Source organism: Saccoglossus kowalevskii, chromosome 16, assembly GCF_978046115.1.
Source record: "Saccoglossus kowalevskii chromosome 16, keSacKowa6.1, whole genome shotgun sequence".
In the NCBI taxonomy this organism is placed as follows: Eukaryota; Metazoa; Hemichordata; class Enteropneusta; family Harrimaniidae; genus Saccoglossus; species Saccoglossus kowalevskii.
In genome coordinates, this window is record NC_140656.1 from 33,927,346 (window position 1) to 33,954,658 (window position 27,313).

Here is a 27,313-nt window from a genome sequence, read left to right on the forward strand (position 1 = left end):
TTGGGACCCTGTCTGCCTGAGGTGCCAGTCGTTGAAACCGCAATATCTGTTGGCGAGAGAGAGAGTCAGCGATATCGTTATTAAACCCTGAGATATGTGAGATCATGACGTGAAAGTTATTAGATGCTGCAGTGAAGAACAGCAGTCGGACAAGTTGCATGATCCGTGGACATGATGAGGAGCCTTTTTTCCATATTTGGACAACTGATATGTTATCGCAGTGAAACCGTATTCGAAGACCATACCACAAGTGGCCCCAAATTAAGGAAGATAGTAGAATTGGTAGAAGTTCCTTCCAGGCAACCTTTATCTGATAATTTTCTCCATTTTGGTGAAACATTTGAATATAGGAGTGTAAAGGAGACATGTGTTTGTCAATATGAAGTATGCTATGGCAGACTTTATACATGTACATGTATATTGTAATTTACACAAAGGACACTTTGTTTATAAAATCAAATTTTGAAACTGGTGTTTAATTTCATATACATTTGCAATAAACATTATATTCTATCACCCTAACGCCACAGCATTACATATATCATTTTCATTATTAGAAAACAAAATTTCTGAAATATTTGGGGCATATTTAGATCCATCATTTGCCAAATCAATATGATACTTTGCTGCAGTTGGTCTCCATAACTCCTCACAAATTATACATCTGCATAAAAACACACAAATGAATCATGTTTATCAAAGTATATGTGATTGTATCATGTAAAGATTGGTGATACAAAGGTAATATACAGGTATGTGGAATGTGGAAATGATCACATAATGAAGGGGGTTTGATGGGTAATATCAAAAGAGTGATTGGCAAGACTTGTGAGGTATCGATTATATCAAGTTTGTGGTAGAATGAGACAGTTTCAAACTAACATGATCAGACTTGTGTTTTGTCATACCTTCATTCTGTTTGGGATTGGTATGAAAATAGTTTGTTTGGTTGGTTGGCCAATCATCAAATCAAGTCAGTATAATTCTAAGTTTATAATATTACAGTTGATCATCATCATCCAGATTGGGTGAATTTCTACAGCTTACACCTCTACATTCATCACACATGAGAGAGCATTTTAGTCCATGTTTTCTACATGTGCAACGTGTCGTTCGACAGTCTGCTTTACATTTACATTTACATCTGATAACTTTTAGTAATTTGTCAGGTGCAGGAGGGTTGTCAGTTTGGATAGCAAGCAATTTTTCCTTCTTCACTTTCCAGCCCCATTCTTCTGGATTAACATGAGTTTGCCCTTTTCACATCAGAACCTGGTGGTATACTCGTTGACTATGGTAACCTACAGCTGCAGATGTTGGTGGAATATTCTCAGGCCCTACACATGTAACGCTTGTAGCAACTTTCTGAAGGAATTTTCCCATTGTGAGTGAATCTAATGTTTCATCGGACTTGCCATCATATAAAAGGACCAATTTGAAAGCTTTTTCTCCTGACTCCATAATCACAATGTCGACTTTTGAAGCATCATCTTGATCAAACACTGAAGCATGACATTGAAACTGCTTGTTGGTTTGGAATGTGTTCAAGGACAGACTCTTTCCTAATCCATATATCCTGGATGTGGTGTCACAGCCCAAGACAGCATGTATAAATAATGTTTTTTGAACAAGTGGCTTTAGTTTGTCTTTGGTATGTTTTATGTCCCACACTTTGACTTAGTTTTTTGTATTTCGCAGTGCTTCTGGTTTTAAATACAGTTTGTGACTATTTAAGTTGACATGGTAGATCAACAACACTAACAAGTCCGTGTCCTCACCTACAACTACCATTGGTGCATTGACAGCAGTCTACAGCTGTCATCACTATAAGGACATCTGCATCTTCTTCAGCATTTCGAACCTTGATTCCCCTTCACTTCCAGTTCAGTTCCCAGGATATTAATGAACCGCTGCTTATTTTCTGCATTTGCAAGAAACAGTCGTTTCTTCATTATTCATAACCATGTCAGAATCAAAGTAAACGCCAGTAGACATTTTCCCTATTGAACGCCTAAGATGAGTTGTGGTCTATCTGGATAGACATAAAAAACAACTGTTGATTCTTTACCATATTTGCGGTCAATGTAATCAAGGTAAAGTTTGCTGATGCCCTTATATGTTAGTCCTCGTGGCCATGGAATTCTCTGTAAAAGTGAACCTCCATCAATAACATACTTAACCTCAATGGACATGTCACCAGTAATGGGATCAACACATTTCCAGACTGCTTCGGCTAAACAGGCCTGTTTGCTTCAGTCCATCAGAGGTAAACAATGCTGGTGGATGAATACACAGCTCATAGGTGAAAAGACTGAACAACTCGTCTGTTGATACAATTCCCCTTGCAATGGAAACAAGTCTCTGAAATATCAACTAGGAAACAACTTCATCTGCATCAAGCTTTAATGATGTTTTCACACAGCCTGTTTCTTTTTTAGTGATTAAAAAATCACTCGCGCTTTTTCCAATCATAGACTTTATTCTTTAAGCACCAATAGACTTAGCATTATCGACATTTACTGTGTCATCAGCAACAAATCCAGTAGCTATACTACATAGAGAAGAGTTCTTTCTTGCATGAAGAAACTGTACTAACTCCATTAGGTCATTATGATCTCTAATTTGCCTGGTCTTTGCACTCTTTGTGTTGCTCACTTGTGATGTAAGAAACACCAGTGAACTCTTGCATTGCACGATTGACTTCTGCAAATACAGGTGTTGATAGTAGGCAAACGGTACGTTGTATTGCTGATGTACGCCCACCACTTGTTTTGACATCCCACATCAAAACTTGTTTAATTGCAAGATCAGTCGATATACCTGCCCAGTCTGTCCGCCTAACCACATGGTATCCATTCAGGAATGATCAAAATACATCAGCATTACTTTCTGGTAGTTTTGACATAATCTGAAGATATATGTACACTGACTTTGCATAAAGATTATGGCCAGATGCAGAAAAGTATGGAAGCATGTCTGAAAAAGCTTTTAGATGGAGAGACCAGTTACCGTTTTTTTCAGCTTTAATGAACTGCTGGAGTATTTCAATTATCTCTATGTACTGTAGCCATAACTTGGATGTTCTAAGGAAAGCAAGTGATTCCTTGAATTGGTTGATTTTTTTTCTTGTATTAGAGTCAGTACTTCCTCCAAACAAACCGATTCTATCTCTGTCTCGTGTGCAAGCAGTTCTCTAGGATGGTCCTTGCTTCTTTCAACTCATTTGTTGTATCTTCTGTTTGTGACTAATTTGGATTACTGGAATCGCCGTGTTCGGGTATATCTGTTAATTCACAAGCACTGGTATCTTCTTGGTAATGGAAGGTCATACATCATTGACAAAAGCAATGCATATAATGCTGCTGCCACTAGAATGTGACCCCTAATAGCCATTCAAATGGCCTTGCCACTCAACATATGTCCAACAGCATTCTTGGCATAAATTGTCTCCAATAGTTTCTCAAGTCCAGATCCACTCATCAAATGTCCAATGCAACCCAGAAAACTCATCTGCACATGCAGACCACCCAGTCTGAGAATAATATTCCTCACACTGCTACTTGTGGGCTCATTATGTTGGATTTCCAGTGATTTCCACCACAAAGGCTGGTCGAAGGTGAGCACTGGTGATACATCATACTTCTTGGCTTGTTCACTGATGAAGCACATAGTTGAGAAGATACATGATTCATTAGTTGATTTCATATCAATTGGCATGAACATTATAGATGAGACCCCAGGATGAGGACCTTGATATGTACCATTTGCATGAAACCATTCCAAGATGATCTAGATATGGATGTAACAACCAAGAGATTTTCCACAAAAGATCCACATTCAATGTATCATCACCTGCTATCAAACTGGGTAACTGGGCATACTTTAATTTGGCCATGCCCTTTGATAACTGCTTATAATATTTAATATTGACTTTTGCAATAGAAACTATATCCTCGGGTGTGACATGAACTTTAGGTGTGGTGTTGTTCCACAATATCCCTGGTGTTATGTTCGTTATTATGCCCATACCATGAAACGTGTTCAGCCCGTCAATGGTCTGGACATTATGGTCAACAGCAACATGTTGTATAAAATGTCTGATGTGAAACAAGGAATGTCAGTTCTTTGATGCAAGGTGGCACTACGTTCAAACTTCTGTACTTCTGCATATGATGAACAAAACCCATGATTATGGTGAGAATCAATGAGAAAAGAAATTGCGACATAATTTTGTGCGACTTAAGGTTCATCTGGTTGCCATATAAGGAAATCACGTGATGATAATCAAAAGTCACATTGAATTTACAAACTGAGCAATTTATTATGATTGACAGACATGCAAGGACTATATTAAAATATGATTACTCTAAATAGAGCAATTAATACAGAAAGGAAAAAGAGAAGTAATCATAGAAAAGTGTTTATAAGTCTTGCCATAACAATCTTCCTTGTGTAACAGGATTCAGCTATATTTTAGGAATAACAGGGTGTTTAAAAAAAAACCTGGAAATTACAAAAGAGTCATTAAAATTTCAAACAGTGCTTAGTTTTCTAGATGCTGATGCTTAGAAATAAAGGAAAGATATTTTGTTATACCGATAGGTATCTGGTAAAACAAAAGATTGGTTGACTACTTGATAGGATTAAAATAATTGTAAAAAAAAAAATGCTGACATCAGCAAATTTCTGTTCTATAACTGGCGGATAGTTTCTTCAGTTTATCTAAATAAAAAGTGTATAGAAAACACTAGCAATATCTATATGAAATAATGTGTAGGCTGTAAGTAATATTAATTACAAAATATAAATGTAAGAAAAATCTAAAATGTACGAAAAACACTAACCCTTACATCTACCCGTGTAAAAAAAATGCCCATGTTATCAGTTCTTGTTTTGTTTTTTTGTTTTTTGGGGGGGGGGGGAGGGGGGGAATCTACAAAAAATTCCCCATCTTTTGATACCAAACTTGTTAATGTACTATTTACTTCCCGGTTCGGCCTGTTTCAGGGCTAAATCCACTGACTAACTCCTTAAGATGCTGAAAACTCCATCACAACTGCTCAATGATGATTGGCTATTGGCAATACTGTACATGTAGCTGTATTTATTACAGTACACATATTACTTAACATGTCAAAAGCTTCTAACTAAACTTTGTCTACAATATACAACTTTGATGCAAGTAAGGGCAGTGGTTTTGGTGATTAGCTAGATTGTGTTGTAAATAAGCTGAATTTGTTATTGACAGGACCATCATGATTATTATACATCTACTTATTACACCAGTGGTGATGGTGCAATGCAGTGGTGGTTGGATTTAGATGACAGCGATGATACTGTATCACATCCAACGTTATCAGGTGCCTCAGGACACAGAGCTGCGGTAAGTAATAAGTTACCTTGGAAACTGTCCATAGTAGACTGTACAGTATTCATCCCGTCCAGCCTCCCGCTTTTATTGCGTTTTTTTTCGACCGCTTGTCGCTTAATTTCCGACCACTCGCTGCTTTCCGACCGGAAACCGACCGCTTTTTTTTCGTTCACTCGCTCCTGCTATGGCTGGCTTCAGAAACATCGTCTGCTTGCCAACTGACCGCTGGAGTAACGATGATCGTACATTGTATCTATAAACTTATGTTTTTATTCGTAATAAATTTATGTTTTAATGACTATTCAAAATACAACGCGTATTGCTAACTCTGTATTGGGAAGAGGGACAAAGACGCCTTCAAATCACTTGACACATTGTAACGTTTGCTACGCAAGTTGATCTGTGACCTGTGTTTACATATTTACGTCCTTGTGTGTGTAGTTCAAGCAGCTATATGACTGGTCAATCAATCGTGATATGTATTGAGTACTAGTATTTGTGTGTTGTGTGTGTGTGTGTGTTTCTGTGTGATTTTGACTAAATTTATTCCGAACGGCGCTCAAAATAATTTGACACTGTGTTTTTTGCGAACGCAACTCGCACTATGACCCTTACTCAATTTGCACAAGTAATACGAATGCTGTAGTTCAGAAAATCTATCTGGTTAACTTTTGCTTGTGTCTGGGTACATGCGGCGATGAATTATTGGATTGGCAGCAGCCTGACGAAAAATGAAAGAGGAAAACATAAAACAAAACAAACGCCAGTGATACATTTCGAAAATAAAAATACAAAATTAACGCAATCAGAGGTGCCGACCATGCGCGTTGAAAATAAATAAAACGTGTTGTGACACAGCCTCATCAGACTCTTTCACTGACGCAATATAATTATGCTATTTCCCAAAGTACTTGTATTTAATACATTGACGAAAAACACCGCAAGAAAAATGTAAATCATGCCTATAATTACTAGTAACTCAACTCAAACGCAATATTGATCACTGTAAAAGTGGATAAATTCGAACCGTCATCAAATTCAAAATTTAAACGATCTCGTTGAATTTCAATCAAAAATAAACTCGATGTTTAGAAAGACAAAAACAACAACATATTAGAGTGCAAAAAAAAGTTAGCAGCAAAGAACGAGAAATGCATGTGGGAAAACGATGAGTGAACTTGAGGAAAATTATGCTAATGTGAGAACAAGCCATATACCCCGCGGAGTACTTGCTAAAACATCGAGAAAATGTGCCATTTCAAAGGGCACCCTTACAAATAATGTCTGTGATTGTGTGAACATGATAACGTGCAAACAAGGAACAGAGCTCGTGGTCCACAAGGAAACTTAGCGATGACGCAGTTAGATGTATACGGCTGTTGAAAACAGAGACTCCTTCGATCTCATATAAGCAGGTTCACGTGGATGTTTCATTTTCAACTATTACCAACAACACTATGGTAATAAAGACTTTCCGTTTTCGACATTGTGAAATTCTTTTGTTTTTATGTAGAAAAATACAATATATTTACCAAGTAAAATCATATTTATTAAAGTTATTGTTCATACATGAGTTGTCGAACACACTACATAGTTTGTAATTTCATCTAGCTCCTTTCAGTCACAATTCAAGACAAATAAAAGGCACACATATAAATAATATTGCAAATTATTTGTTTTCTGTAATATTCGTGTGTAATCAGTAATTATGAAATAATTTACATATGGAATACATTTTGTTATGAATTATTCTTAATATAAATTTCTAAATTGTCTTGTTAAAATCAGTTTTTTTCAGGGTTTTCCCCCCAGAAAAGATGAAAGAATTTCATAATGTTGGGAACGGGAAGTCTTATTATTTATTGGGAACGGAAAGTCTTTATCGTAGTGCTTCGCCTCGGTTGACAATGAGCCCTTCGGGTCGCTAAAACTGTATGTGCACCTCTGTTGGGGTGAACATTTGTATTATTATACTGAATAAATCTTAAAACAGAAATTGTGGCACTCAATCATGGCAATCTTCCATTAATCGGGATTCAGATACCATAGTGTTTGTAACGTAGTGTTCTTAAAGACACTCAAAAAAACAAAAACAAAAAAACTTTCGCGTGGGATTTTTCATGCAAACATTGTGAATGGTTCCCCGACACTGATTCCTTTTTGTCTTTCAATTTTTCCTTAACGCGGCAAACTCTGCTCATGACCGGATACGTCATTGAGATGCAGGTGCGATTCCTCTTAGCAACGCGTTCTATTTATTTCCAACGCGTGGTTGGCGCCTTCTTTTATTCTCAAAATCACTGGCAGTGTTTGTTTTGTCGCATCTCACAACTTAATGTCCAAGCTGACTTTGTTTTGGCTGCAAGTGAACTACGTACAGCTCATGAAATTATTTCGCCCAGAGTTCGCAAAACGGAATACCCTGCAAAATTTGAATCCTTTATTTTATAACGAGACATTGGGCGCAAAAATAAAAGCCATAATTGTAATTCAACAAGTTTATGTAACGTGTTAGTCTGCTTGCCAGCCGCTTATTTACAAAACGCAATCTCCATTGATGTCGGCTTTGATAACTTTGGACAAGTAAGATGGGCGCTGGCCGACATTACATTTGCAATTATTGTATTTGTTTGACAAATTGTACAGTACGGTCATTCTATAACAATCGATTGGTCGTTTTTTTTCAGTCTTACTATTCCTGCAGATATTCTTCAATTGTTATAGATGCCATGGATTTATATAACTACAACTTGACCCGTATTAAACAGTCACCCTACACACGGTTACTCAATGAATACCATAATCTACAGTAGACATTTTTTCGTTCTCCACCAAAAATAGATGGTTCTATTTCAAATTAGTTGTGTCAGTGTCGTATTTGATTTCACATGTTTGGTTCAATCTTCTCTATGGTGGACATTATTACTACGCGTATGTATTATTACCAATTTTATATGGCCGTGTGATTAACCGTATTTTTTCAACAGTCGTTCTATAAATTTCTGATTGTATTTATTCTTCTTTTAACATCATAAAAACAAAAATGATATACTTGTACATGAAACAATAGGTAATGAACTGTAAATGCGGGTGGTTGCGCTGTCAGGCAAGCGAACGCGCGAGCAGATACTTCCGGATTTGGGCGGTCGAAAAAAAAAGCGGAAATCGTCCGGTCGAATTGAACAAAGCGAGAAAACAAAAAAGAGATCGTAATCCGGAAGCGGGCGAGAGGTTGGGCGAAATGAGTACTGTATAAATAATAACCTGCCAGTGACTGCGTGGCTGTAGGTCACAGGGACTGTGTGGCTGCAGGTCACAGCGACTGTGTGGCTGCAGGTCACGGCGACTGTGTGGCTGCAGGTCACGGCGACTGTGTGGCTGCAGGTCACGGCGACTGTGTGGCTGCAGGTCACGGCGACTGCGTGGCTGCAGGTCACGGCGACTGCGTGGCTGCAGGTCACGGCGACTGCGTGGCTGCAGGTCACGGCGACTGCGTGGCTGCAGGTCACGGCGACTGCGTGGCTGCAGGTCACGGCGACTGCGTGGCTGCAGGTCACGGCGACTGCGTGGCTGCAGGTCACGGCGACCGCGTGGCTGCAGGTCACGGCGACCGCGTGGCTGCAGGTCACGGCGACCGCAGGTCACGGCAACTGCAGGTCACATTATTTATTCAAATTTTCAAACTTTATTAAATATTATTGGTATAATATATTATTTTCAACTTATTTTTGCCCTATTGCATTGACCCTTTATTTGCACTGGCCTCTAATTTTTTCGTTTGATGATTTAGTTGAAATCTGTTTCATTTTTTGTGAAGAAACGTATATTTATATTGGCTTTCCACCTTGATTGCCAATAATTGCCAATAGTTCACTACTTCAATTCTGTAAATCAACCAAAGACACTCTTCTCTAGTGTCTTTGATTCAACAGACAGCGGACAGATCACATGTTCAATTTTGATTTTAAATCAAATGTGTTTTGTTTTTTCAGAATGTGCTACTTAATATAGACTACTTATATTATGGTCATATTATGAGTTCTGCTGCCATAGCAACTGGAGGTAATGAGAAATATTTTGATATTAGATGTACATGCAATATTCAGACTTAGATTTCAATGCTGGACTTGGGGCTATTCACAAACACAACTGAAAGGTTTGATTTTTATTCCAACAACAATTCGGTGATAACATGCCTTACATACTTTGTACTCTTGCTGTATCGTCTGATTTAATTAGGTAATTTTAGCTCAGTATTTAAATTTAAATAAACAATATATGTTGTCTCTTTTAAAGAAGACATCTCTATTATCTTGGGATACATGTGTTTATGTTGTATGGGAAAAAAGAACAGATATATGTATCTAATGAATACGACTGACAACAAAATGGTTCAGGCAGATTATTTTGTTTTTAATTTTCAACTATTTTCAGTGTTTGATCTAGGCTGCGCCATTGCGCAATTTGCGCAAAAAAATCAAAGTTGACACATTTTTCATAACACTGTGCGCCAGTTTGGGCGCAACATTTTTGTTCTGCCAATTTAATGAAAGATTTACGTAGTTGAGTTTGTTTTTACTGTAAAGTGGCTGATTGATCTGAACGACTCTTTACTTACTCCGTAGCGACATCTTTTGCGACAATAATGTCGCAAATTTTATCACATGACCACTTTAAGTGGACCGTGTGCAAATAAACAGCATGGCAAACAAAAGACAGCGCTTGATGAACGAGTTCATCCTCAGGGCATCAGTTCCAGCCACCGAAGAAAAGGATACCTCAGAAACAGTCTCTGAGCCTTCCGAAGGTTTGGAGGGCAGTGATACTTGTTCTGATGTTAATCGGCGGCACCCACAGGTACGTAAACACAATCATAACAATGTTACGCAGTAACGCTATTCGTTGTTTTCAATGCTAATGTTATTTTAATAAATTACACTTTTACTTTGAAAATTATGACCAGAAAAGAAGTCTACTATACCATGTATTATTTGCAGGTCAACATTACATTACACGTGAAACCAAAATATAAGGCTAATTTTTTTATGTCCATTCAATTGTTTACATTTATTGCGTGTTACGTGATTCTTCACTACGAGTGCGTTGATGATTCAAGCGCCGGTGTTGGCGCCAGAGTTTTGTTATTTTGTTTCTAATTTCTAGCTGGGCACTTTCAGTCTAAACTTAGTGAGCAATGTATTGCGATGTCTATGTTTCACCTCTGAATAAAGATCCATAGACAATCGATCTACTTCCTATCTATTCTGAGAAACCTTAAAGTGTTTTGTGGGACGCACCCAAACGTATTTTCTCAACCACATAGGCTATCAGAAATTAATTTATAGCATGTATTCTATAATATAATTCAAGAACTCGGGGTGATGTTTAGGTTTTTCTGGTGCTACGTCCTTATAAAAAAGCATAGGTCTTAAAAACTGACAATAAAAAAACTGAAAATTTTTTAAAAATATTTTTTATTGATCTATGCAAAATGATTTGATTTTAATTGAGAAACTTTTGAGTTTCTTGTTTTGTTAACACTCTCGCTGTATTTTAAAAATTCCCAGCAATAGTGATTGATTTTTTTTTTATTTCTCTGAGTATCATGTAAAAACATGTTCAAACAAACTGGCTTATTTAGTTTCATTACTGTAGTTTTTTCATGGACATTATAGCAAATGTAAAAGTTATGTGCACATAGGCACAATAGTTCACAGACACAACAGACATAACACCAATAGTCAAAAAAATTGCTTCATTTCACAATGGTTACAATATTAGAATTTATCTTGACTCTTCCAACTTTCTTTTTCTTGCAGGAAAGGTGGTTATCCATATGGCATTGGTTGTACTTCGACAATGAAGGCATGTTTTGCCAGATCTGTAGAGAAATGCAAAAGAAAAACCCATTTACCAGTAAAACCGGTTGTAGAAATTATAAGACGTCAACACTTGTGAGACATACAAAAAACAAAGAGCATCAAAATGCTGTAAAAGAACTGCAAATGAAGAAAAGTTTTCAACAAGCTTCTGCCAACGCTGAAGTACATCTTACAAATGAGGAATCTAAAAAATTCAAAACAGCCATTGCTTTATTTCGTACAGTGTATTGGCTAGCTAAGGAAAACATAGCTACCATGGAGTATGCCTCCTTGTTATATTTTTTGAAATTACAAGGCTGTGAGACCTTAAATGAGTTGGAACAAGGAGCCAATTCTACTTATGAGTCCCATATTACTGCAGAAGAAATTCAGAATTGTATTGCTGCTGTTCTTCAACAGGATCTGTTTGAGAAAATATCAGAATCTTCATTTATATCTGTAATGTGTGATGAAACCACTGACATTGCTATAATTAAGAAACTTGTCGTGTATGTAAGGTTACTCAATACAAAAACATTCTCAGCTGAAACACACTACTTTACAAATATGGATATATCTGATGGCACAGCCCTTACAATATCAGGTGCTGTTAAAACAAAAATGTTTAATGAGAATAATGTTAGTTTTGATAAAATGGTTGGCCTCGGCAGTGACGGGGCCAGTGTCATGACAGGTAAAGTGGGTGGTGTCTTTGCACTCCTAAAAAAAGAAAATCCAAGACTCGTTAACATACATTGTATAGCCCATAGGCTAGCTTTATGTACAGCACAGGCTGCTGTTAAGGTGGAATACTTAACTAAGTACACTGAAATACTAACCAGTATATTCCACTACTTCAAATATTCAGCTGTCCGAACTGCTAGAATAAAAGAAATACAGACTGTGTTAGATTCCTCACAGCTGAAGTACAAAGAAGTGTTTCATGTGCGTTGGTTCTCGTTCTATGCTTCACTGTCAACCATCTACCGAACGTGGAGTGCATTGGTGGTGTATTTTGAAGGTCAAAATTATAGTAAAGACAGCAAAGCAAAAGGAATCCTAAAAGAAATCACAACATTCAACTTCATTGCAACAATGTACCTATTAATGGATGTAATTCCAATAATGACACAGTTATCCATGGTGTTTCAGAAGCAGGACATTGACCTTGCCTTAATACAGCCAGCTGTCAATCAAGCCATTCAGGATATTGAGAACCTGAAAGACAAAGATGGCCCACACTTGCAGCAGCTACAGAAATCACTGGTAACTGAGGGACCTGGTAACAGACAGAAGCTTGAGGGTCATGATATTGTGTATTGCACCGAGGTTAAGAAACAACATTTCAAAGAGAAAATAAGAAAATTATTCTGTGAAGAAATAATAAACAATTTGAAAACCCGATTTCCAGATGATAGTTCCAACATAATCACAGTTTTTGCTGTATTGGGCATGCGACCACTGTCTTTTGTAGATAATAAGGCTGAATGAGATAATGATAAAATAGAGGTTCTTATTCAGAATTATGGGTATGAAGTTACTCTTGATGATGGTACACTTAAACCTCCTTTGATTGATCCAGAGGCCACCAGAAGAGAATGGGACTTGGCCAAAAAACTGGTTCTACAAGAAGCATACCCAAGAGACAAACTGTGTAAACTTTGGAAAATTATAAATACATATCACAAAGAAAGTTTCCCAAATCTTCTCACCCTGGCAAGTATTGCACTTGTAAAGGACACTGATGTTCTATAAATTGTCCCAGTAGGTAGATGTAAGTGGTCATGAAGAAAGTATTAGTAAAGGACACTGATGTTCTATCAATTGTCCCAGTAGGTAGATGTAAGTGGTCATGAAGAAAGTATTAGTAAAGGACACTGATGTTCTATCAATTGTCCCAGTAGGTAGATGTAAGTGGTCATGAAGAAGGTATTAGTAAAGGACACTGATGTTCTATCAATTGTCCCAGTAGGTAGATGTAAGTGGTCATGAAGAAAGTATTAGTAAAGGACACTGATGTTCTATCAATTGTCCCAGTAGGTAGATGTAAGTGGTCATGAAGAAAGTATTAGTAAAGGACACTGATGTTCTATCAATTGTCCCAGTAGGTAGATGTAAGTGGTCATGAAGAAAGTATTAGTAAAGGACACTGATGTTCTATCAATTGTCCCAGTAGGTAGATGTAAGTGGTCATGAAGAAAGTACATGTATTAGTAAAGGACACTGATGTTCTATCAATTGTCCCAGTAGGTAGATGTAAGTGGTCATGAAGAAGGTATTAGTAAAGGACACTGATGTTCTATCAATTGTCCCAGTAGGTAGATGTAAGTGGTCATGAAGAAAGTATTAGTAAAGGACACTGATGTTCTATCAATTGTCCCAGTAGGTAGATGTAAGTGGTCATGAAGAAAGTATTAGTAAAGGACACTGATGTTCTATCAATTGTCCCAGTAGGTAGATGTAAGTGGTCATGAAGAAAGTATTAGTAAAGGACACTGATGTTCTATCAATTGTCCCAGTAGGTAGATGTAAGTGGTCATGAAGAAAGTACATGTATTAGTAAAGGACACTGATGTTCTATCAATTGTCCCAGTAGGTAGATGTAAGTGGTCATGAAGAAGGTATTAGTAAAGGACACTGATGTTCTATCAATTGTCCCAGTAGGTAGATGTAAGTGGTCATGAAGAAAGTACATGTATTAGTAAAGGACACTGATGTTCTATCAATTGTCCCAGTAGGTAGATGTAAGTGGTCATGAAGAAGGTATTAGTAAAGGACACTGATGTTCTATCAATTGTCCCAGTAGGTAGATGTAAGTGGTCATGAAGAAAGTATTAGTAAAGGACACTGATGTTCTATCAATTGTCCCAGTAGGTAGATGTAAGTGGTCATGAAGAAAGTATTAGTAAAGGACACTGATGTTCTATCAATTGTCCCAGTAGGTAGATGTAAGTGGTCATGAAGAAAGTACATGTATTAGTAAAGGACACTGATGTTCTATCAATTGTCCCAGTAGGTAGATGTAAGTGGTCATGAAGAAGGTATTAGTAAAGGACACTGATGTTCTATCAATTGTCCCAGTAGGTAGATGTAAGTGGTCATGAAGAAAGTATTAGTAAAGGACACTGATGTTCTATCAATTGTCCCAGTAGGTAGATGTAAGTGGTCATGAAGAAAGTATTAGTAAAGGACACTGATGTTCTATCAATTGTCCCAGTAGGTAGATGTAAGTGGTCATGAAGAAAGTACATGTATTAGTAAAGGACACTGATGTTCTATCAATTGTCCCAGTAGGTAGATGTAAGTGGTCATGAAGAAGGTATTAGTAAAGGACACTGATGTTCTATCAATTGTCCCAGTAGGTAGATGTAAGTGGTCATGAAGAAAGTATTAGTAAAGGACACTCATGTTCTATCAATTGTCCCAGTAGGTAGATGTAAGTGGTCATGAAGAAAGTATTAGTAAAGGACACTGATGTTCTATCAATTGTCCCAGTAGGTAGATGTAAGTGGTCATGAAGAAAGTATTAGTAAAGGACACTGATGTTCTATCAATTGTCCCAGTAGGTAGATGTAAGTGGTCATGAAGAAAGTATTAGTAAAGGACACTGATGTTCTATCAATTGTCCCAGTAGGTAGATGTAAGTGGTCATGAAGAAAGTATTAGTAAAGGACACTGATGTTCTATCAATTGTCCCAGTAGGTAGATGTAAGTGGTCATGAAGAAAGTATTAGTAAAGGACACTGATGTTCTATCAATTATCCCAGTAGGTAGATGTAAGTGGTCATGAAGAAGGTATTAGTAAAGGACACTGATGTTCTATCAATTGTCCCAGTAGGTAGATGTAAGTGGTCATGAAGAAAGTATTAGTAAAAGACACTGATGTTCTATCAATTGTCCCAGTAGGTAGATGGAAGTGGTCATGAAGAAAGTATTAGTAAAGGACACTGATGTTCTATCAATTGTCCCAGTAGGTAGATGTAAGTAGTCATGAAGAAAGTATTAGTAAAGGACACTGATGTTCTATCAATTGTCCCAGTAGGTAGATGTAAGTGGTCATGAAGAAGGTATTAGTAAAGGACACCAATGTTCTATCAATTGTCCCAGTAGGTAGATGTAAGTGGTCATGAAGAAAGTATTAGTAAAGGACACTGTTGTTCTATCAATTGTCCCAGTAGGTAGATGTAAGTAGTCATGAAGAAAGTATTAGTAAAGGACACTGATGTTCTATCAATTGTCCCAGTAGGTAGATGTAAGTGGTCATGAAGAAAGTATTAGTAAAGGACACTGATGTTCTATCAATTGTCCCAGTAGGTAGATGTAAGTGGTCATGAAGAAAGTATTAGTAAAGGACACTGATGTTCTATCAATTGTCCCAGTAGGTAGATGTAAGTGGTCATGAAGAAAGTATTAGTAAAGGACACTGATGTTCTATCAATTGTCCCAGTAGGTAGATGTAAGTGGTCATGAAGAAAGTATTAGTAAAGGACACTCATGTTCTATCAATTGTCCCAGTAGGTAGATGTAAGTAGTCATGAAGAAAGTATTAGTAAAGGACACTGATGTTCTATCAATTGTCCCAGTAGGTAGATGTAAGTGGTCATGAAGAAAGTATTAGTAAAGGACACTGATGTTCTATCAATTGTCCCAGTAGGTAGATGTAAGTGGTCATGAAGAAAGTATTAGTAAAGGACACTGATGTTCTATCAATTGTCCCAGTAGGTAGATGTAAGTGGTCATGAAGAAGGTATTAGTAAAGGACACTGATGTTCTATCAATTGTCCCAGTAGGTAGATGTAAGTGGTCATGAAGAAAGTATTAGTAAAGGACACTGATGTTCTATCAATTGTCCCAGTAGGTAGATGTAAGTGGTCATGAAGAAGGTATTAGTAAAGGACACCAATGTTCTATCAATTGTCCCAGTAGGTAGATGTAAGTGGTCATGAAGAAAGTATTAGTAAAGGACACTGATGTTCTATCAATTGTCCCAGTAGGTAGATGTAAGTGGTCATGAAGAAAGTATTAGTAAAGGACACTGTTCAGTACTATACAAATTGTTTATTGGACAACAAGTGAGGGTTCATTATAATTTTGTTCAATACAAATATCATTTTTTATGCATTCAGGCTTTTATAAATGCTGGAAAATGGCTATGTCATGCTGCAGTACACAAACTTCTGGGCCCCCAGTAATTTGTCATGGCCCTTGTTCTGACACAAGAGGGGCCCCAATGACCCCACTTCATGAATTCCTAGATCAATCACTGTATTTTATATCTTAACACTTTATTGCTGTACACTGATAAAAATATTATTTTTAAAGATGCAATAAAACATCATCCAATAATGTCTATTGGAGGTGGGTTTAGTTGCATTTTAATAGCTACTCAATGTAATTAATTGCTCGTTAAAAAGTCTCCCCTTCAAATAAAAATATGTTCAGAAAGCCGTATTTGCTTATTGCTTTTGATAGAGATAGAACATCCAACAGATTTAAAATTTGTATAATTTTTTTGTTTTGTTTTTTGTCAGGTTTTCTGTATGTAGGTTCACACTTTCACCAACATTTAGCGGCAACACAATATGTTGCACCATTGATGGCAGACTTTGATCTAAATATTACAACACGTTCTTCTATCAGGTATTGCAATCAAGGTCAGTTCTTAATATATGTGAGTAAGGACATACAGACATGATCTACAGCTATGTCCCACAGATCAAGTACTGTCTTGACTGATCACAAACAACATGTGCTTGAGACAGTGAATGTAAATTGTCTAATCCATGTGTTTCTACAGCATATATACATGTATTCATAATCTTTTTTCTAATCTGTTTGATTGTCAAACCAAATATGATTGTATAAAGACAGAAGACTTGAATTCTTTTAATATTTCTATTTGATTTTGTGTCAGGTTCTCTCTTGATAAGTGGGATCTCTTCTACCTATTGATGTCATTTATTTTATTTTCAGAAACCAGATTTACCGTGGAATGGACAAATGTTCACTTACGAGACAAACCTTCAGGTATGTAAAATGTGGTTAAAATTTAGAAGATTATATCAATGATATTTGTTTACAAGTAAAAGGAATACATGGAAATGTAGGCTTCACATAAGCTATATATTTTTGTTTATTGATGCTAAAAATCACACCATGACATGCATTAGTTACAGATGTCATTGTGGTTGTTTTTCTTTCCTCAATAGATGGTAACTTCACCTTCCAGGTAACAATCTTCAATGATAGCAGAATTGTCTTTGTTTACAAGCAGGCAAGTTTACTTTTCTCTATATGTAGATAACCTTAGCTGGACTTCTATCACATTTTTTCTTGTTCAGTTCATCTCCATTTTTAATGAATTTTTTTGGAAAAATGCTATTTTGACTGCTTTTGGAAAATAACCAGCTAGATAGTGTTTTGACCTTTATCAGATTCGTTCATTTTGTGACTATATCATCAAATTGTCATTTTTTAACAAATAAATTTATTTTAGTAGAAAATTCTTATTTTTGACTTCATAAAGATAAACCTGATTGTTTAAGATTAATCTTTTCACATTATGCATCTCAAACAGTGAAGCTATATTGGCCGAATGGCTGCTAGTTACACTTTGTGCACCTCACTCGTCAGTATCTGGTGATGTTAGCATGGTAACAGCGCATTGCTCTTAACATTATTGTGTTCATATTATAGATACCTATAGCACTTAGTGAAATATCAGAAAACATACATCCTGTAAAAGTTGGAATATCAGATGCATATTACTTTGATATCCCACTTGAGCAAAGTAAGTCAATGTTCACTATTAACGAATGTATAAAATGTCATTGCCCATATTTGGACATTGTTATTCTGTCATGACGATATTAGCTTTAATTACTTTCTGTTGCCTCTGAATCTGTACAACGTTTTGACAAATTTGGTAGAGAAAACTGGTGCAAGATTTTGCAAGACGCTTGGGTCGAAAAAATAAAACCATACATACCCCAGTACAACTGAAACAAGACTTGAATATATCACCTTTAAACATTAGTTATCCATTAATCGACTCAGTGTGTCATCTGCTCAGTTCACCTTGTATCGATGTGTGTGAAGTGAGAACAAAAATTTATTAACTTGAATAATTTTCAGTTACTCAAATAATCCAGTCTGTCATGTTGTGGTCTCTGCAAAAATACAATAATGTATGTGAATTGACGGAATCAGTTTCCAATCTGACGTAATTTATCCTGTTCACTGCCAGCACTTACTAGCACATATAAAACTCAGAAATATTACAAAATGTTGACATGAATATGACACGACTTGCCATGGTTTCTCAGCTAGCCAGGGAGTGTGTTTTTGTGTATAGTTGTGTAAGTAAAGTGCCCTCACTGGCAGCTTATACTGATAACTTTGTTTTTAAGATTTCACCATTCATCTATACTATCAGCAGGTGATGTGTTAATATATTTTTCTTTTTTTATTGCAGATAAAGTAAAAAGACAAATTTTTCAGTATCATGCTGTAGTACTGGACGAAACAAAAGTAGTTAGCAATAGTGCTATACTTTTACAACCGCTACCAAGTAAGTGAGCACATCAATGTACCTTATTTGCCCTATTAGTAGTGTTTGCATACTGGCATTAATAACAAAATTTTCTATGGTTAAAATAATATATGGTTTTGTATACAGTCAATGCTTGCAATAGAGCAATTATCGTACATACTTATATTACTGAGTGTAGGAGATTCATCACATCAGACAGTGTGGGAGATTCATCACATCAGACAGTGTAGGAGATTCATCACATCAGACAGTGTAGGAGATTCATCACATCAGACAGTGTAGGAGATTCATCACATCAGACAGTGTAGGAGATTCATCACATCAGACAGTGTAGGAGATTCATCACATCAGACAGTGTAGGAGATTCATCACATCAGACAGTGTAGGAGATTCATCACATCAGACAGTGTAGGAGATTCAGCACATCAGACAGTGTAGGAGATTCATCACATCAGACAGTGCAGGAGATTCATCACATCAGACAGTGTAGGAGATTCATCACATCAGACAGTGTAGGAGATTCATCACATCAGACAGTGTAGGAGATTCAGCACATCAGACAGTGTAGGAGATTCAGCACATCAGACAGTGTAGGAGATTCAGCACTTCAGACAGTGTAGGAGATTCAGCACATCAGACAGTGTAGGAGATTCATCACATCAGACAGTGTAGGAGATTCATCACATCAGACAGTGGGAGATTCATCACATCAGACAGTGTGGGAGATTCATCACATCAGACAGTGTAGGAGATTCATCACATCAGACAGTGTAGGAGATTCATCACATCAGACAGTGTAGGAGATTCAGCACATCAGACAGTGTAGGAGATTCAGCACATCAGACAGTGTAGGAGATTCATCACATCAGACAGTGTAGGAGATTCAGCACATCAGACAGTGTGGGAGATTCATCACATCAGACAGTGTGGGAGATTCATCACATCAGACAGTGTAGGAGATTCATCACATCAGACAGTGTAGGAGATTCATCACATCAGACAGTGTAGGAGATTCAGCACATCAGACAGTGCAGGAGATTCATCACATCAGACAGTGCAGGAGATTCATCACATCAGACAGTGCAGGAGATTCATCACATCAGACAGTGTAGGAGATTCAGCACATCAGACAGTGTAGGAGATTCAGCACATCAGACAGTGTAGGAGATTCAGCACATCAGACAGTGTAGGAGATTCATCACATCAGACAGTGTAGGAGATTCATCACATCAGACAGTGTAGGAGATTCATCACATCAGACAGTGTAGGAGATTCATCACATCAGACAGTGTAGGAGATTCATCACATCAGACAGTGTAGGAGATTCATCACATCAGATAGTGTGGGAGATTCATCACATCAGACAGTGTAGGAGATTCATCACATCAGACAGTGTAGGAGATTCATCACATCAGACAGTGTAGGAGATTCATCACATCAGACAGTGTAGGAGATTCAGCACATCAGACAGTGCAGGAGATTCATCACATCAGACAGTGCAGGAGATTCAGCACATCAGACAGTGTAGGAGATTCAGCACATCAGACAGTGTAGGAGATTCAGCACATCAGACAGTGTAGGAGATTCATCACATCAGACAGTGTAGGAGATTCATCACATCAGACAGTGTAGGAGATTCAGCACATCAGACAGTGTAGGAGATTCATCACATCAGACAGTGTAGGAGATTCATCACATCAGACAGTGTAGGAGATTCATCACATCAGACAGTGTAGGAGATTCAGCACATCAGACAGTGTAGGAGATTCATCACATCAGACAGTGTAGGAGATTCATCACATCAGACAGTGTAGGAGATTCATCACATCAGACAGTGTAGGAGATTCATCACATCAGACAGTGTAGGAGATTCATCACATCAGACAGTGTAGGAGATTCATCACATCAGACAGTGTAGGAGATTCATCACATCAGACAGTGTAGGAGATTCATCACATCAGACAGTGTAGGAGATTCATCACATCAGACAGTGTGGGAGATTCATCACATCAGATAGTGTGGGAGATTCATCACATCAGACAGTGTAGGAGATTCATCACATCAGACAGTGTAGGAGATTCATCACATCAGACAGTGTAGGAGATTCATCACATCAGACAGTGTAGGAGATTCATCACATCAGACAGTGTAGGAGATTCATCACATCAGACAGTGTAGGAGATTCATCACATCAGACAGTGTAGGAGATTCATCACATCAGACAGTGTAGGAGATTCATCACATCAGACAGTGTAGGAGATTCATCACATCAGACAGTGTAGGAGATTCATCACATCAGACAGTGTAGGAGATTCATCACATCAGACAGTGTAGGAGATTCATCACATCAGACAGTGTAGGAGATTCATCACATCAGACAGTGTGGGAGATTCATCACATCAGATAGTGTGGGAGATTCATCACATCAGACAGTGTAGGAGATTCATCACATCAGACAGTGTAGGAGATTCATCACATCAGACAGTGTAGGAGATTCATCACATCAGACAGTGTAGGAGATTCATCACATCAGACAGTGTAGGAGATTCATCACATCAGACAGTGTAGGAGATTCATCACATCAGACAGTGTAGGAGATTCATCACATCAGACAGTGTAGGAGATTCATCACATCAGACAGTGTAGGAGATTCATCACATCAGACAGTGTAGGAGATTCATCACATCAGACAGTGTAGGAGATTCATCACATCAGACAGTGTAGGAGATTCATCACATCAGACAGTGTGGGAGATTCATCACATCAGACAGTGTAGGAGATTCATCACATCAGTGTGGGAGATTCATCACATCAGACAGTGTAGGAGATTCATCACATCAGACAGTGTAGGAGATTCATCACATCAGACAGTGTAGGAGATTCATCACATCAGACAGTGTAGGAGATTCATCACATCAGACAGTGTAGGAGATTCATCACATCAGACAGAAAACTACAATAGTAATTTTGTTCCTAAAATCGTTGCTTAGAAAAAGAATAATTTTCTTCTTCTTTTTCTTTAAAGCATGCAATATCTACAGCACCTGTGAGTCGTGTGTTAGCAGTGATATAGGATTTAATTGTTCGTGGTGTTCTCGACTACAGAGATGTTCAAGTGGATTTGATAGGCATCGCCAATTATGGGTTGAAAATGGTTGTGATAACCAGGTAATGTCATGCCATTAGTTGTAATCCTAATAACACTGAGTGTTCACATTGTTTTAAATATTAAGAGTATTAATTTAGTCATTTATTTATTTTTAGTATATTTACTGAGACACCATATGAGCACTAACCTTTGTCACAATTCATAAAACCTGCATATTTTTCATAGTCCAAAAATGTTGGTCAAGACTTGTAGCCTATAGACTATGTCTATGTGGTTCAAAATGATGAAATTGAAGTAAAATACATAAAAGTGTGGAATGTTCCAAAAATTGAGTAGGACAAATTAGTGCATTCAAAGGGTTAAAATTTCATGCAGAGCCCGTAGCGTCGGCAAAATCCTTTGAAAGTCTTTGAATTTTGGGGTCTTGAAAGTCTTTGAGTTGTCTTAAAATTACAGGAAAAATCTTGAAAAGTCTTTAAATTTCTTCATAGTTATTAATTCATTTTCTCTGCATACAGTTGCAATAAGTGTCGGCAGTGATTGCTATCCCAGCACCCGCCCGCCCTTCTACCATGTTGGCCTGAATCAAGGGTCAAAATGTCTTGGGGGGGGGGATGCAAGAAAGTTTGGGAAAAGGTCTGGAAAAGTCTTGGAAATCATTTGGCTCTTGGTGCTATGGACCCTATCATGCATCTCTTAAATATAACATTTTGTAGTAACACAATTTTTTTTTTATTTTCATCTCAAGACAAGCAATACTATTTGCACTTCAGCTTCTAAGAAGCCTACATCTAAAAACAAAGTAACCGAACCTCAAAAGAAACCACCACAAGTCACAGGTTGGTAAAGAGGAAATTTACAAAATCTCTTGGCTCACATGTACGCTATTGGAAATGCACTTCTAATAGAATGAATATGGTGAACCTCTATTTGGAGATGTATTTCTAATGGAGTAAATATGGTGAACCTCTATTTGGAGATGTACCTCTAATAGAGTAAATATAGTGAACCTCTATTTGGAGATGCACTTCTAATAGAGTAAATAGGGTGAACCTCTATTTGGAGATGTACTTCTAATGGAATAAATATGGTGAATCTCTATTTGGAGATGTATTTCTAATAGAGTAAATATAGTGAACCTCTATTTGGAGATGTATTTCTAATGGAGTAAATATGGTGAACCTCTATTTGGAGATGTACCTCTAATAGAGTAAATATAGTGAACCTCTATTTGGAGATGCACTTCTAATAGAGTAAATAGGGTGAACCTCTATTTGGAGATGTACTTCTAATGGAATAAATATGGTGAATCTCTATTTGGAGATGTATTTCTAATAGAGTAAATATAGTGAACCTCTATTTGGAGATGCACTTCTAATAGAGTAAATATGGTGAACCTCTATTTGGAGATGCACTTCTAATAGAGTAAATAGGGTGAACCTCTATTTGGAGATGTACTTCTAATGGAATAAATATGGTGAATCTCTATTTGGAGATGTATTTCTAATAGAGTAAATATAGTGAACCTCTATTTGGAGATGCACTTCTAATAGAGTAAATATGGTGAACCTCTATTTGGAGATGCACTTCTAATAGAGTAAATAGGGTGAACCTCTATTTGGAGATGTACTTCTAATGGAATAAATATGGTGAATCTCTATTTGGAGATGTATTTCTAATAGAGTAAATATAGTGAACCTCTATTTGGAGATGCACTTCTAATAGAGTAAATATGGTGAACCTCTATTTGGAGATGTATTTCTAATAGAGTAAATATGGTGAACCTCTATTTGGAGATGAATTCTAATGGAGTAAATATGGTGAATCTCTATTTGGAGATGTATTTCTAATAGAGTGAGTATGGTGAACCTCTATTTGGAGATGTACTTCTAATAGAGTAAATATGGTGAACCTCTATTTGGAGATGTATTTCTAATAGAGTAAATATGGTGAACCTCTATTTGAAGATGAATTCTAATGGAGTAAATATGGTGAACCTCTATTTGGAGATGTACTTCTAATAGAATAAATATGGTGAACCTCTATTTGGAGATGTATTTCTAATAGAGTAAATATGGTGAACCTCTATTTGAAGATGAATTCTAATGGAGTAAATATGGTGAACCTCTATTTGGAGATGTATTTCTAATAGAGTAAATATGGTGAACCTCTATTTGAAGATGAATTCTAATGGAGTAAATATGGTGAACCTCTATTTGGAGATGAATTCTAATGGAGTAAATATGGTGAACCTCTATTTGGAGATGTACTTCTAATAGAGTAAATATAGTGAACCTCTATTTGGAGATGCACTTCTAATAGAGTAAATAGGGTGAACCTCTATTTGGAGATGTACTTCTAATGGAATAAATATGGTGAATCTCTATTTGGAGATGTATTTCTAATGGAGTAAATATGGTGAATCTCTATTTGGAGATGTACTTCTAATAGAGTAAATATAGTGAACCTCTATTTGGAGATGCACTTCTAATAGAGTAAATAGGGTGAACCTCTATTTGGAGATGTACTTCTAATAGAGTAAATATAGTGAACCTCTATTTGGAGATGCACTTCTAATAGAGTAAATAGGGTGAACCTCTATTTGGAGATGTATTTCTAATAGAGTAAATATGGTGAACCTCTATTTGGAGATGTATTTCTAATAGTGAGTATGGTGAACCTCTATTTGGAGATGTACTTCTAATAGAGTAAATATGGTGAATCTCTATTTGAAGATGTATTTCTAATAGAGTGAGTATGGTGAACCTCTATTTGGAGATGTACTTCTAATAGAGTAAATATGGTGAACCTTTATTTGGAGATGTATTTCTAATGGAGTAAATATAGTGAATCTCTATTTGGAGATGTATTTCTAATAGAATAAATATGGTGAACCTCTATTTGGAGATGTACTTCTAATAAGAGTAAATATGGTGAACCTCTATTTGGAGATGTATTTCTAATAGAGTAAATATGGTGAACCTCTATTTGGAGATGAATTCTAATGGAGTAAATATAGTGAACCTCTATTTGGAGATGCACTTCTAATAGAGTAAATATGGTGAACCTCTATTTGGAGATGTATTTCTAATAGAGTAAATATGGTGAACCTGTATTTGGAGATGTACTTCTAATAGAATAAATATGGTGAACCTCTATTTGGAGATGTACTTTTAATTGAATATGGTGAACCTCTATTTGGAGATGTACTTTTAATTGAATATGGTGAACCTCTATTTGGAGATGTACTTCTAATAGAGTAAATATGGTGAACCTCTATTTGGAGATGAATTCTAATGGAGTAAATATGGTGAACCTCTATTTCGAGATGTACTTCTAATAGAGTAAATATGGTGAACCTCTATTTGGGATAATTTGCATAAACGTGATGACTGGTATTATACTGGTATTATATTAAATTCATTAATGCTTAAACTAATAGTAATTTCCTCTTAATATAGTTGCAATACCAACTGAGAGCTACAAAACAAGTGTGTCTCCTTCATCCCAAGTGGTAACAGTACATGTATCTGGTACATCAGTTAACACAAGGATTGCCATCAGTGTTGTGATTGCGGTTTTGATTTTCATTCTAATTGTTGGTCCTGTAATGTGGGTATGTTATGCATACAGATACCCCACCACTAAGTCAGGAATGTGCCTTCTTGAGGTAAGTGTCATTGTATCCATAAAATGGTAAAAAGCAGGCAAGCCTAAAATACACATTTAGTTTAGGAGATTATTATAGTTTCTTGTACTAAGGAAAAAAGGTGTGATTAAAGCAGGTACTTGGGTAAAATCAAACTAATGAAGAAGAATTTTCACAATAGAACAACTACATGGCAGAGGTAATTCATATAATTTTACATTGTATTTCAGTTGCAAAGAAACCATCTCTCAAGAAACAATAGCCGAGATGTTAAATATAAGTATCAGCCACAACTGGATGTGATGAAACCGGTCCAATCTGGCTCTGATCAACCTGGCACTGATCCAACCACTCCAATGTGGATGTGATGAAACAAGTCCTATCTGGCTCTGATCAATGCACTGATCCAACCACACCAATGTGGATGTAATAAAACCGGTCCCATCTGGCTCTGATCAATGCATTGAAATCTGGCTCCAAACAAGTCAGTCCAAAGTGCATAGAATGAAACCATGTAGTCCAAACTGGAAATGATGAAACCAGTCCAAACAGGATCTGATCAAAGAAGTCAAAAGTGGATGTAATCAGACCAGTTTAAACTGGATCCTTCAGCATTGTTTTTGAAAAAATATTTCAAATATTTCAGGTGTTACAATGTGAAAGCAGTTTTGCAGCTACAGGATTGTCTTGGAAGAACGTTTTTTTTTTATCTTACAAAAACATTTTGGTGTGAGAAGCTTAATTTATGCGAGACAATGTCACTCATAACTGAGCTTTCAATGTTTCTAAACTTTCAAATATATTTGGTATTTTTTTTCCCAAAATGAAAAAGCAAGCAAGACAAAACAATCTATAGAATGAGGTTGTTTTTAGTCCCCGTTCGGACGAAGTCCGAAAACGGGGACTTATAATTCGGTCTCCGTCTGTGCGTCCATGCGTCCGTCCATCCGGAGTCGTATCTCAGAATCCCTTGGACTGATTCCGTTCATTCTTTGCATGTGCCTAGTACTTTATGTGGGACATATGCACATGCAGTGGTTTATTAATTTGATTCAAAATGGCCGACTGGCAGCCATCTTGTTTTTTGAAAATGTCGTATTTTGGACATGCTTTTGTCAGTTTTCATTCAAATTTAGTACATAGATCATACATGTTAGGATACATGTCCCCGACCATCCGTGAGTTCCTGAGTCTGTCCGTCCGACCGTGTGTTCGTCCGTCAGTCTGTTCAGAGTCATATTTCAGAATCCTGTGGACCGATTTCGTTCATTCTTTGCATCTGCCTAGTACCTTATGTGGGACATATGCACATGCAGTGGTTTAGGGACTTGATTCAAAATGGCCGACTGGCAGCCATCTTGTTTTTTGAAAATGTTGTATTTTGGACATGCTTTGCCAGTTGTCATTCAACCTTGGTACATAGATTATACATGTCCAAACTTTCAAATATATTTGGTATTTTTTTTCCCAAAATGAAAAAGCAAGCAAGACAAAACAATCTATAGAATGAGGTTGTTTTTAGTCCCCGTTCGGACGAAGATAAGGCAGAAAAAAAGATGCCTGCCAGTCGACCATCTTTGATCCAATTGTGAAATAAATCGTCATGGACATGTATCCTAATACATGTCCATGACGATTTATTTCACAATTGGATCAAAGATGGTCGACTGGCAGGCATCTTTTTTTCTGCCTTATCTTGGACGTGCTCTGTCAGTTTTCATTCAAATTTGGCGCATGTACTTTATACATGTTAGGATGCATGTCCATGACA

The 27,313-nt window shown here is 36.9% G+C and overlaps 1 protein-coding gene across 1 annotated transcript in view; it reads left to right on the plus strand.

The window, feature by feature from the left end:
• Positions 1-27,109, plus strand: part of LOC102801873 (plexin domain-containing protein 2-like) — a 41,618-nt gene extending 14,509 nt beyond the window's left edge. The window contains exons 3-13 of the mRNA XM_085491403.1: positions 5,249-5,383; positions 9,364-9,433; positions 16,764-16,886; positions 17,206-17,259; positions 17,442-17,506; positions 17,929-18,022; positions 18,707-18,802; positions 21,810-21,952; positions 22,642-22,732; positions 25,355-25,563; positions 25,773-27,109. Of these exons, the coding sequence (XP_085347529.1) occupies positions 5,249-5,383; positions 9,364-9,433; positions 16,764-16,886; positions 17,206-17,259; positions 17,442-17,506; positions 17,929-18,022; positions 18,707-18,802; positions 21,810-21,952; positions 22,642-22,732; positions 25,355-25,563; positions 25,773-25,910 (1,218 nt within the window). The 3' untranslated portion in view covers positions 25,911-27,109. The remainder of the gene's footprint in view (positions 1-5,248; positions 5,384-9,363; positions 9,434-16,763; positions 16,887-17,205; positions 17,260-17,441; positions 17,507-17,928; positions 18,023-18,706; positions 18,803-21,809; positions 21,953-22,641; positions 22,733-25,354; positions 25,564-25,772) is intronic.
• Positions 27,110-27,313: the final 204 nt, after the last annotated feature.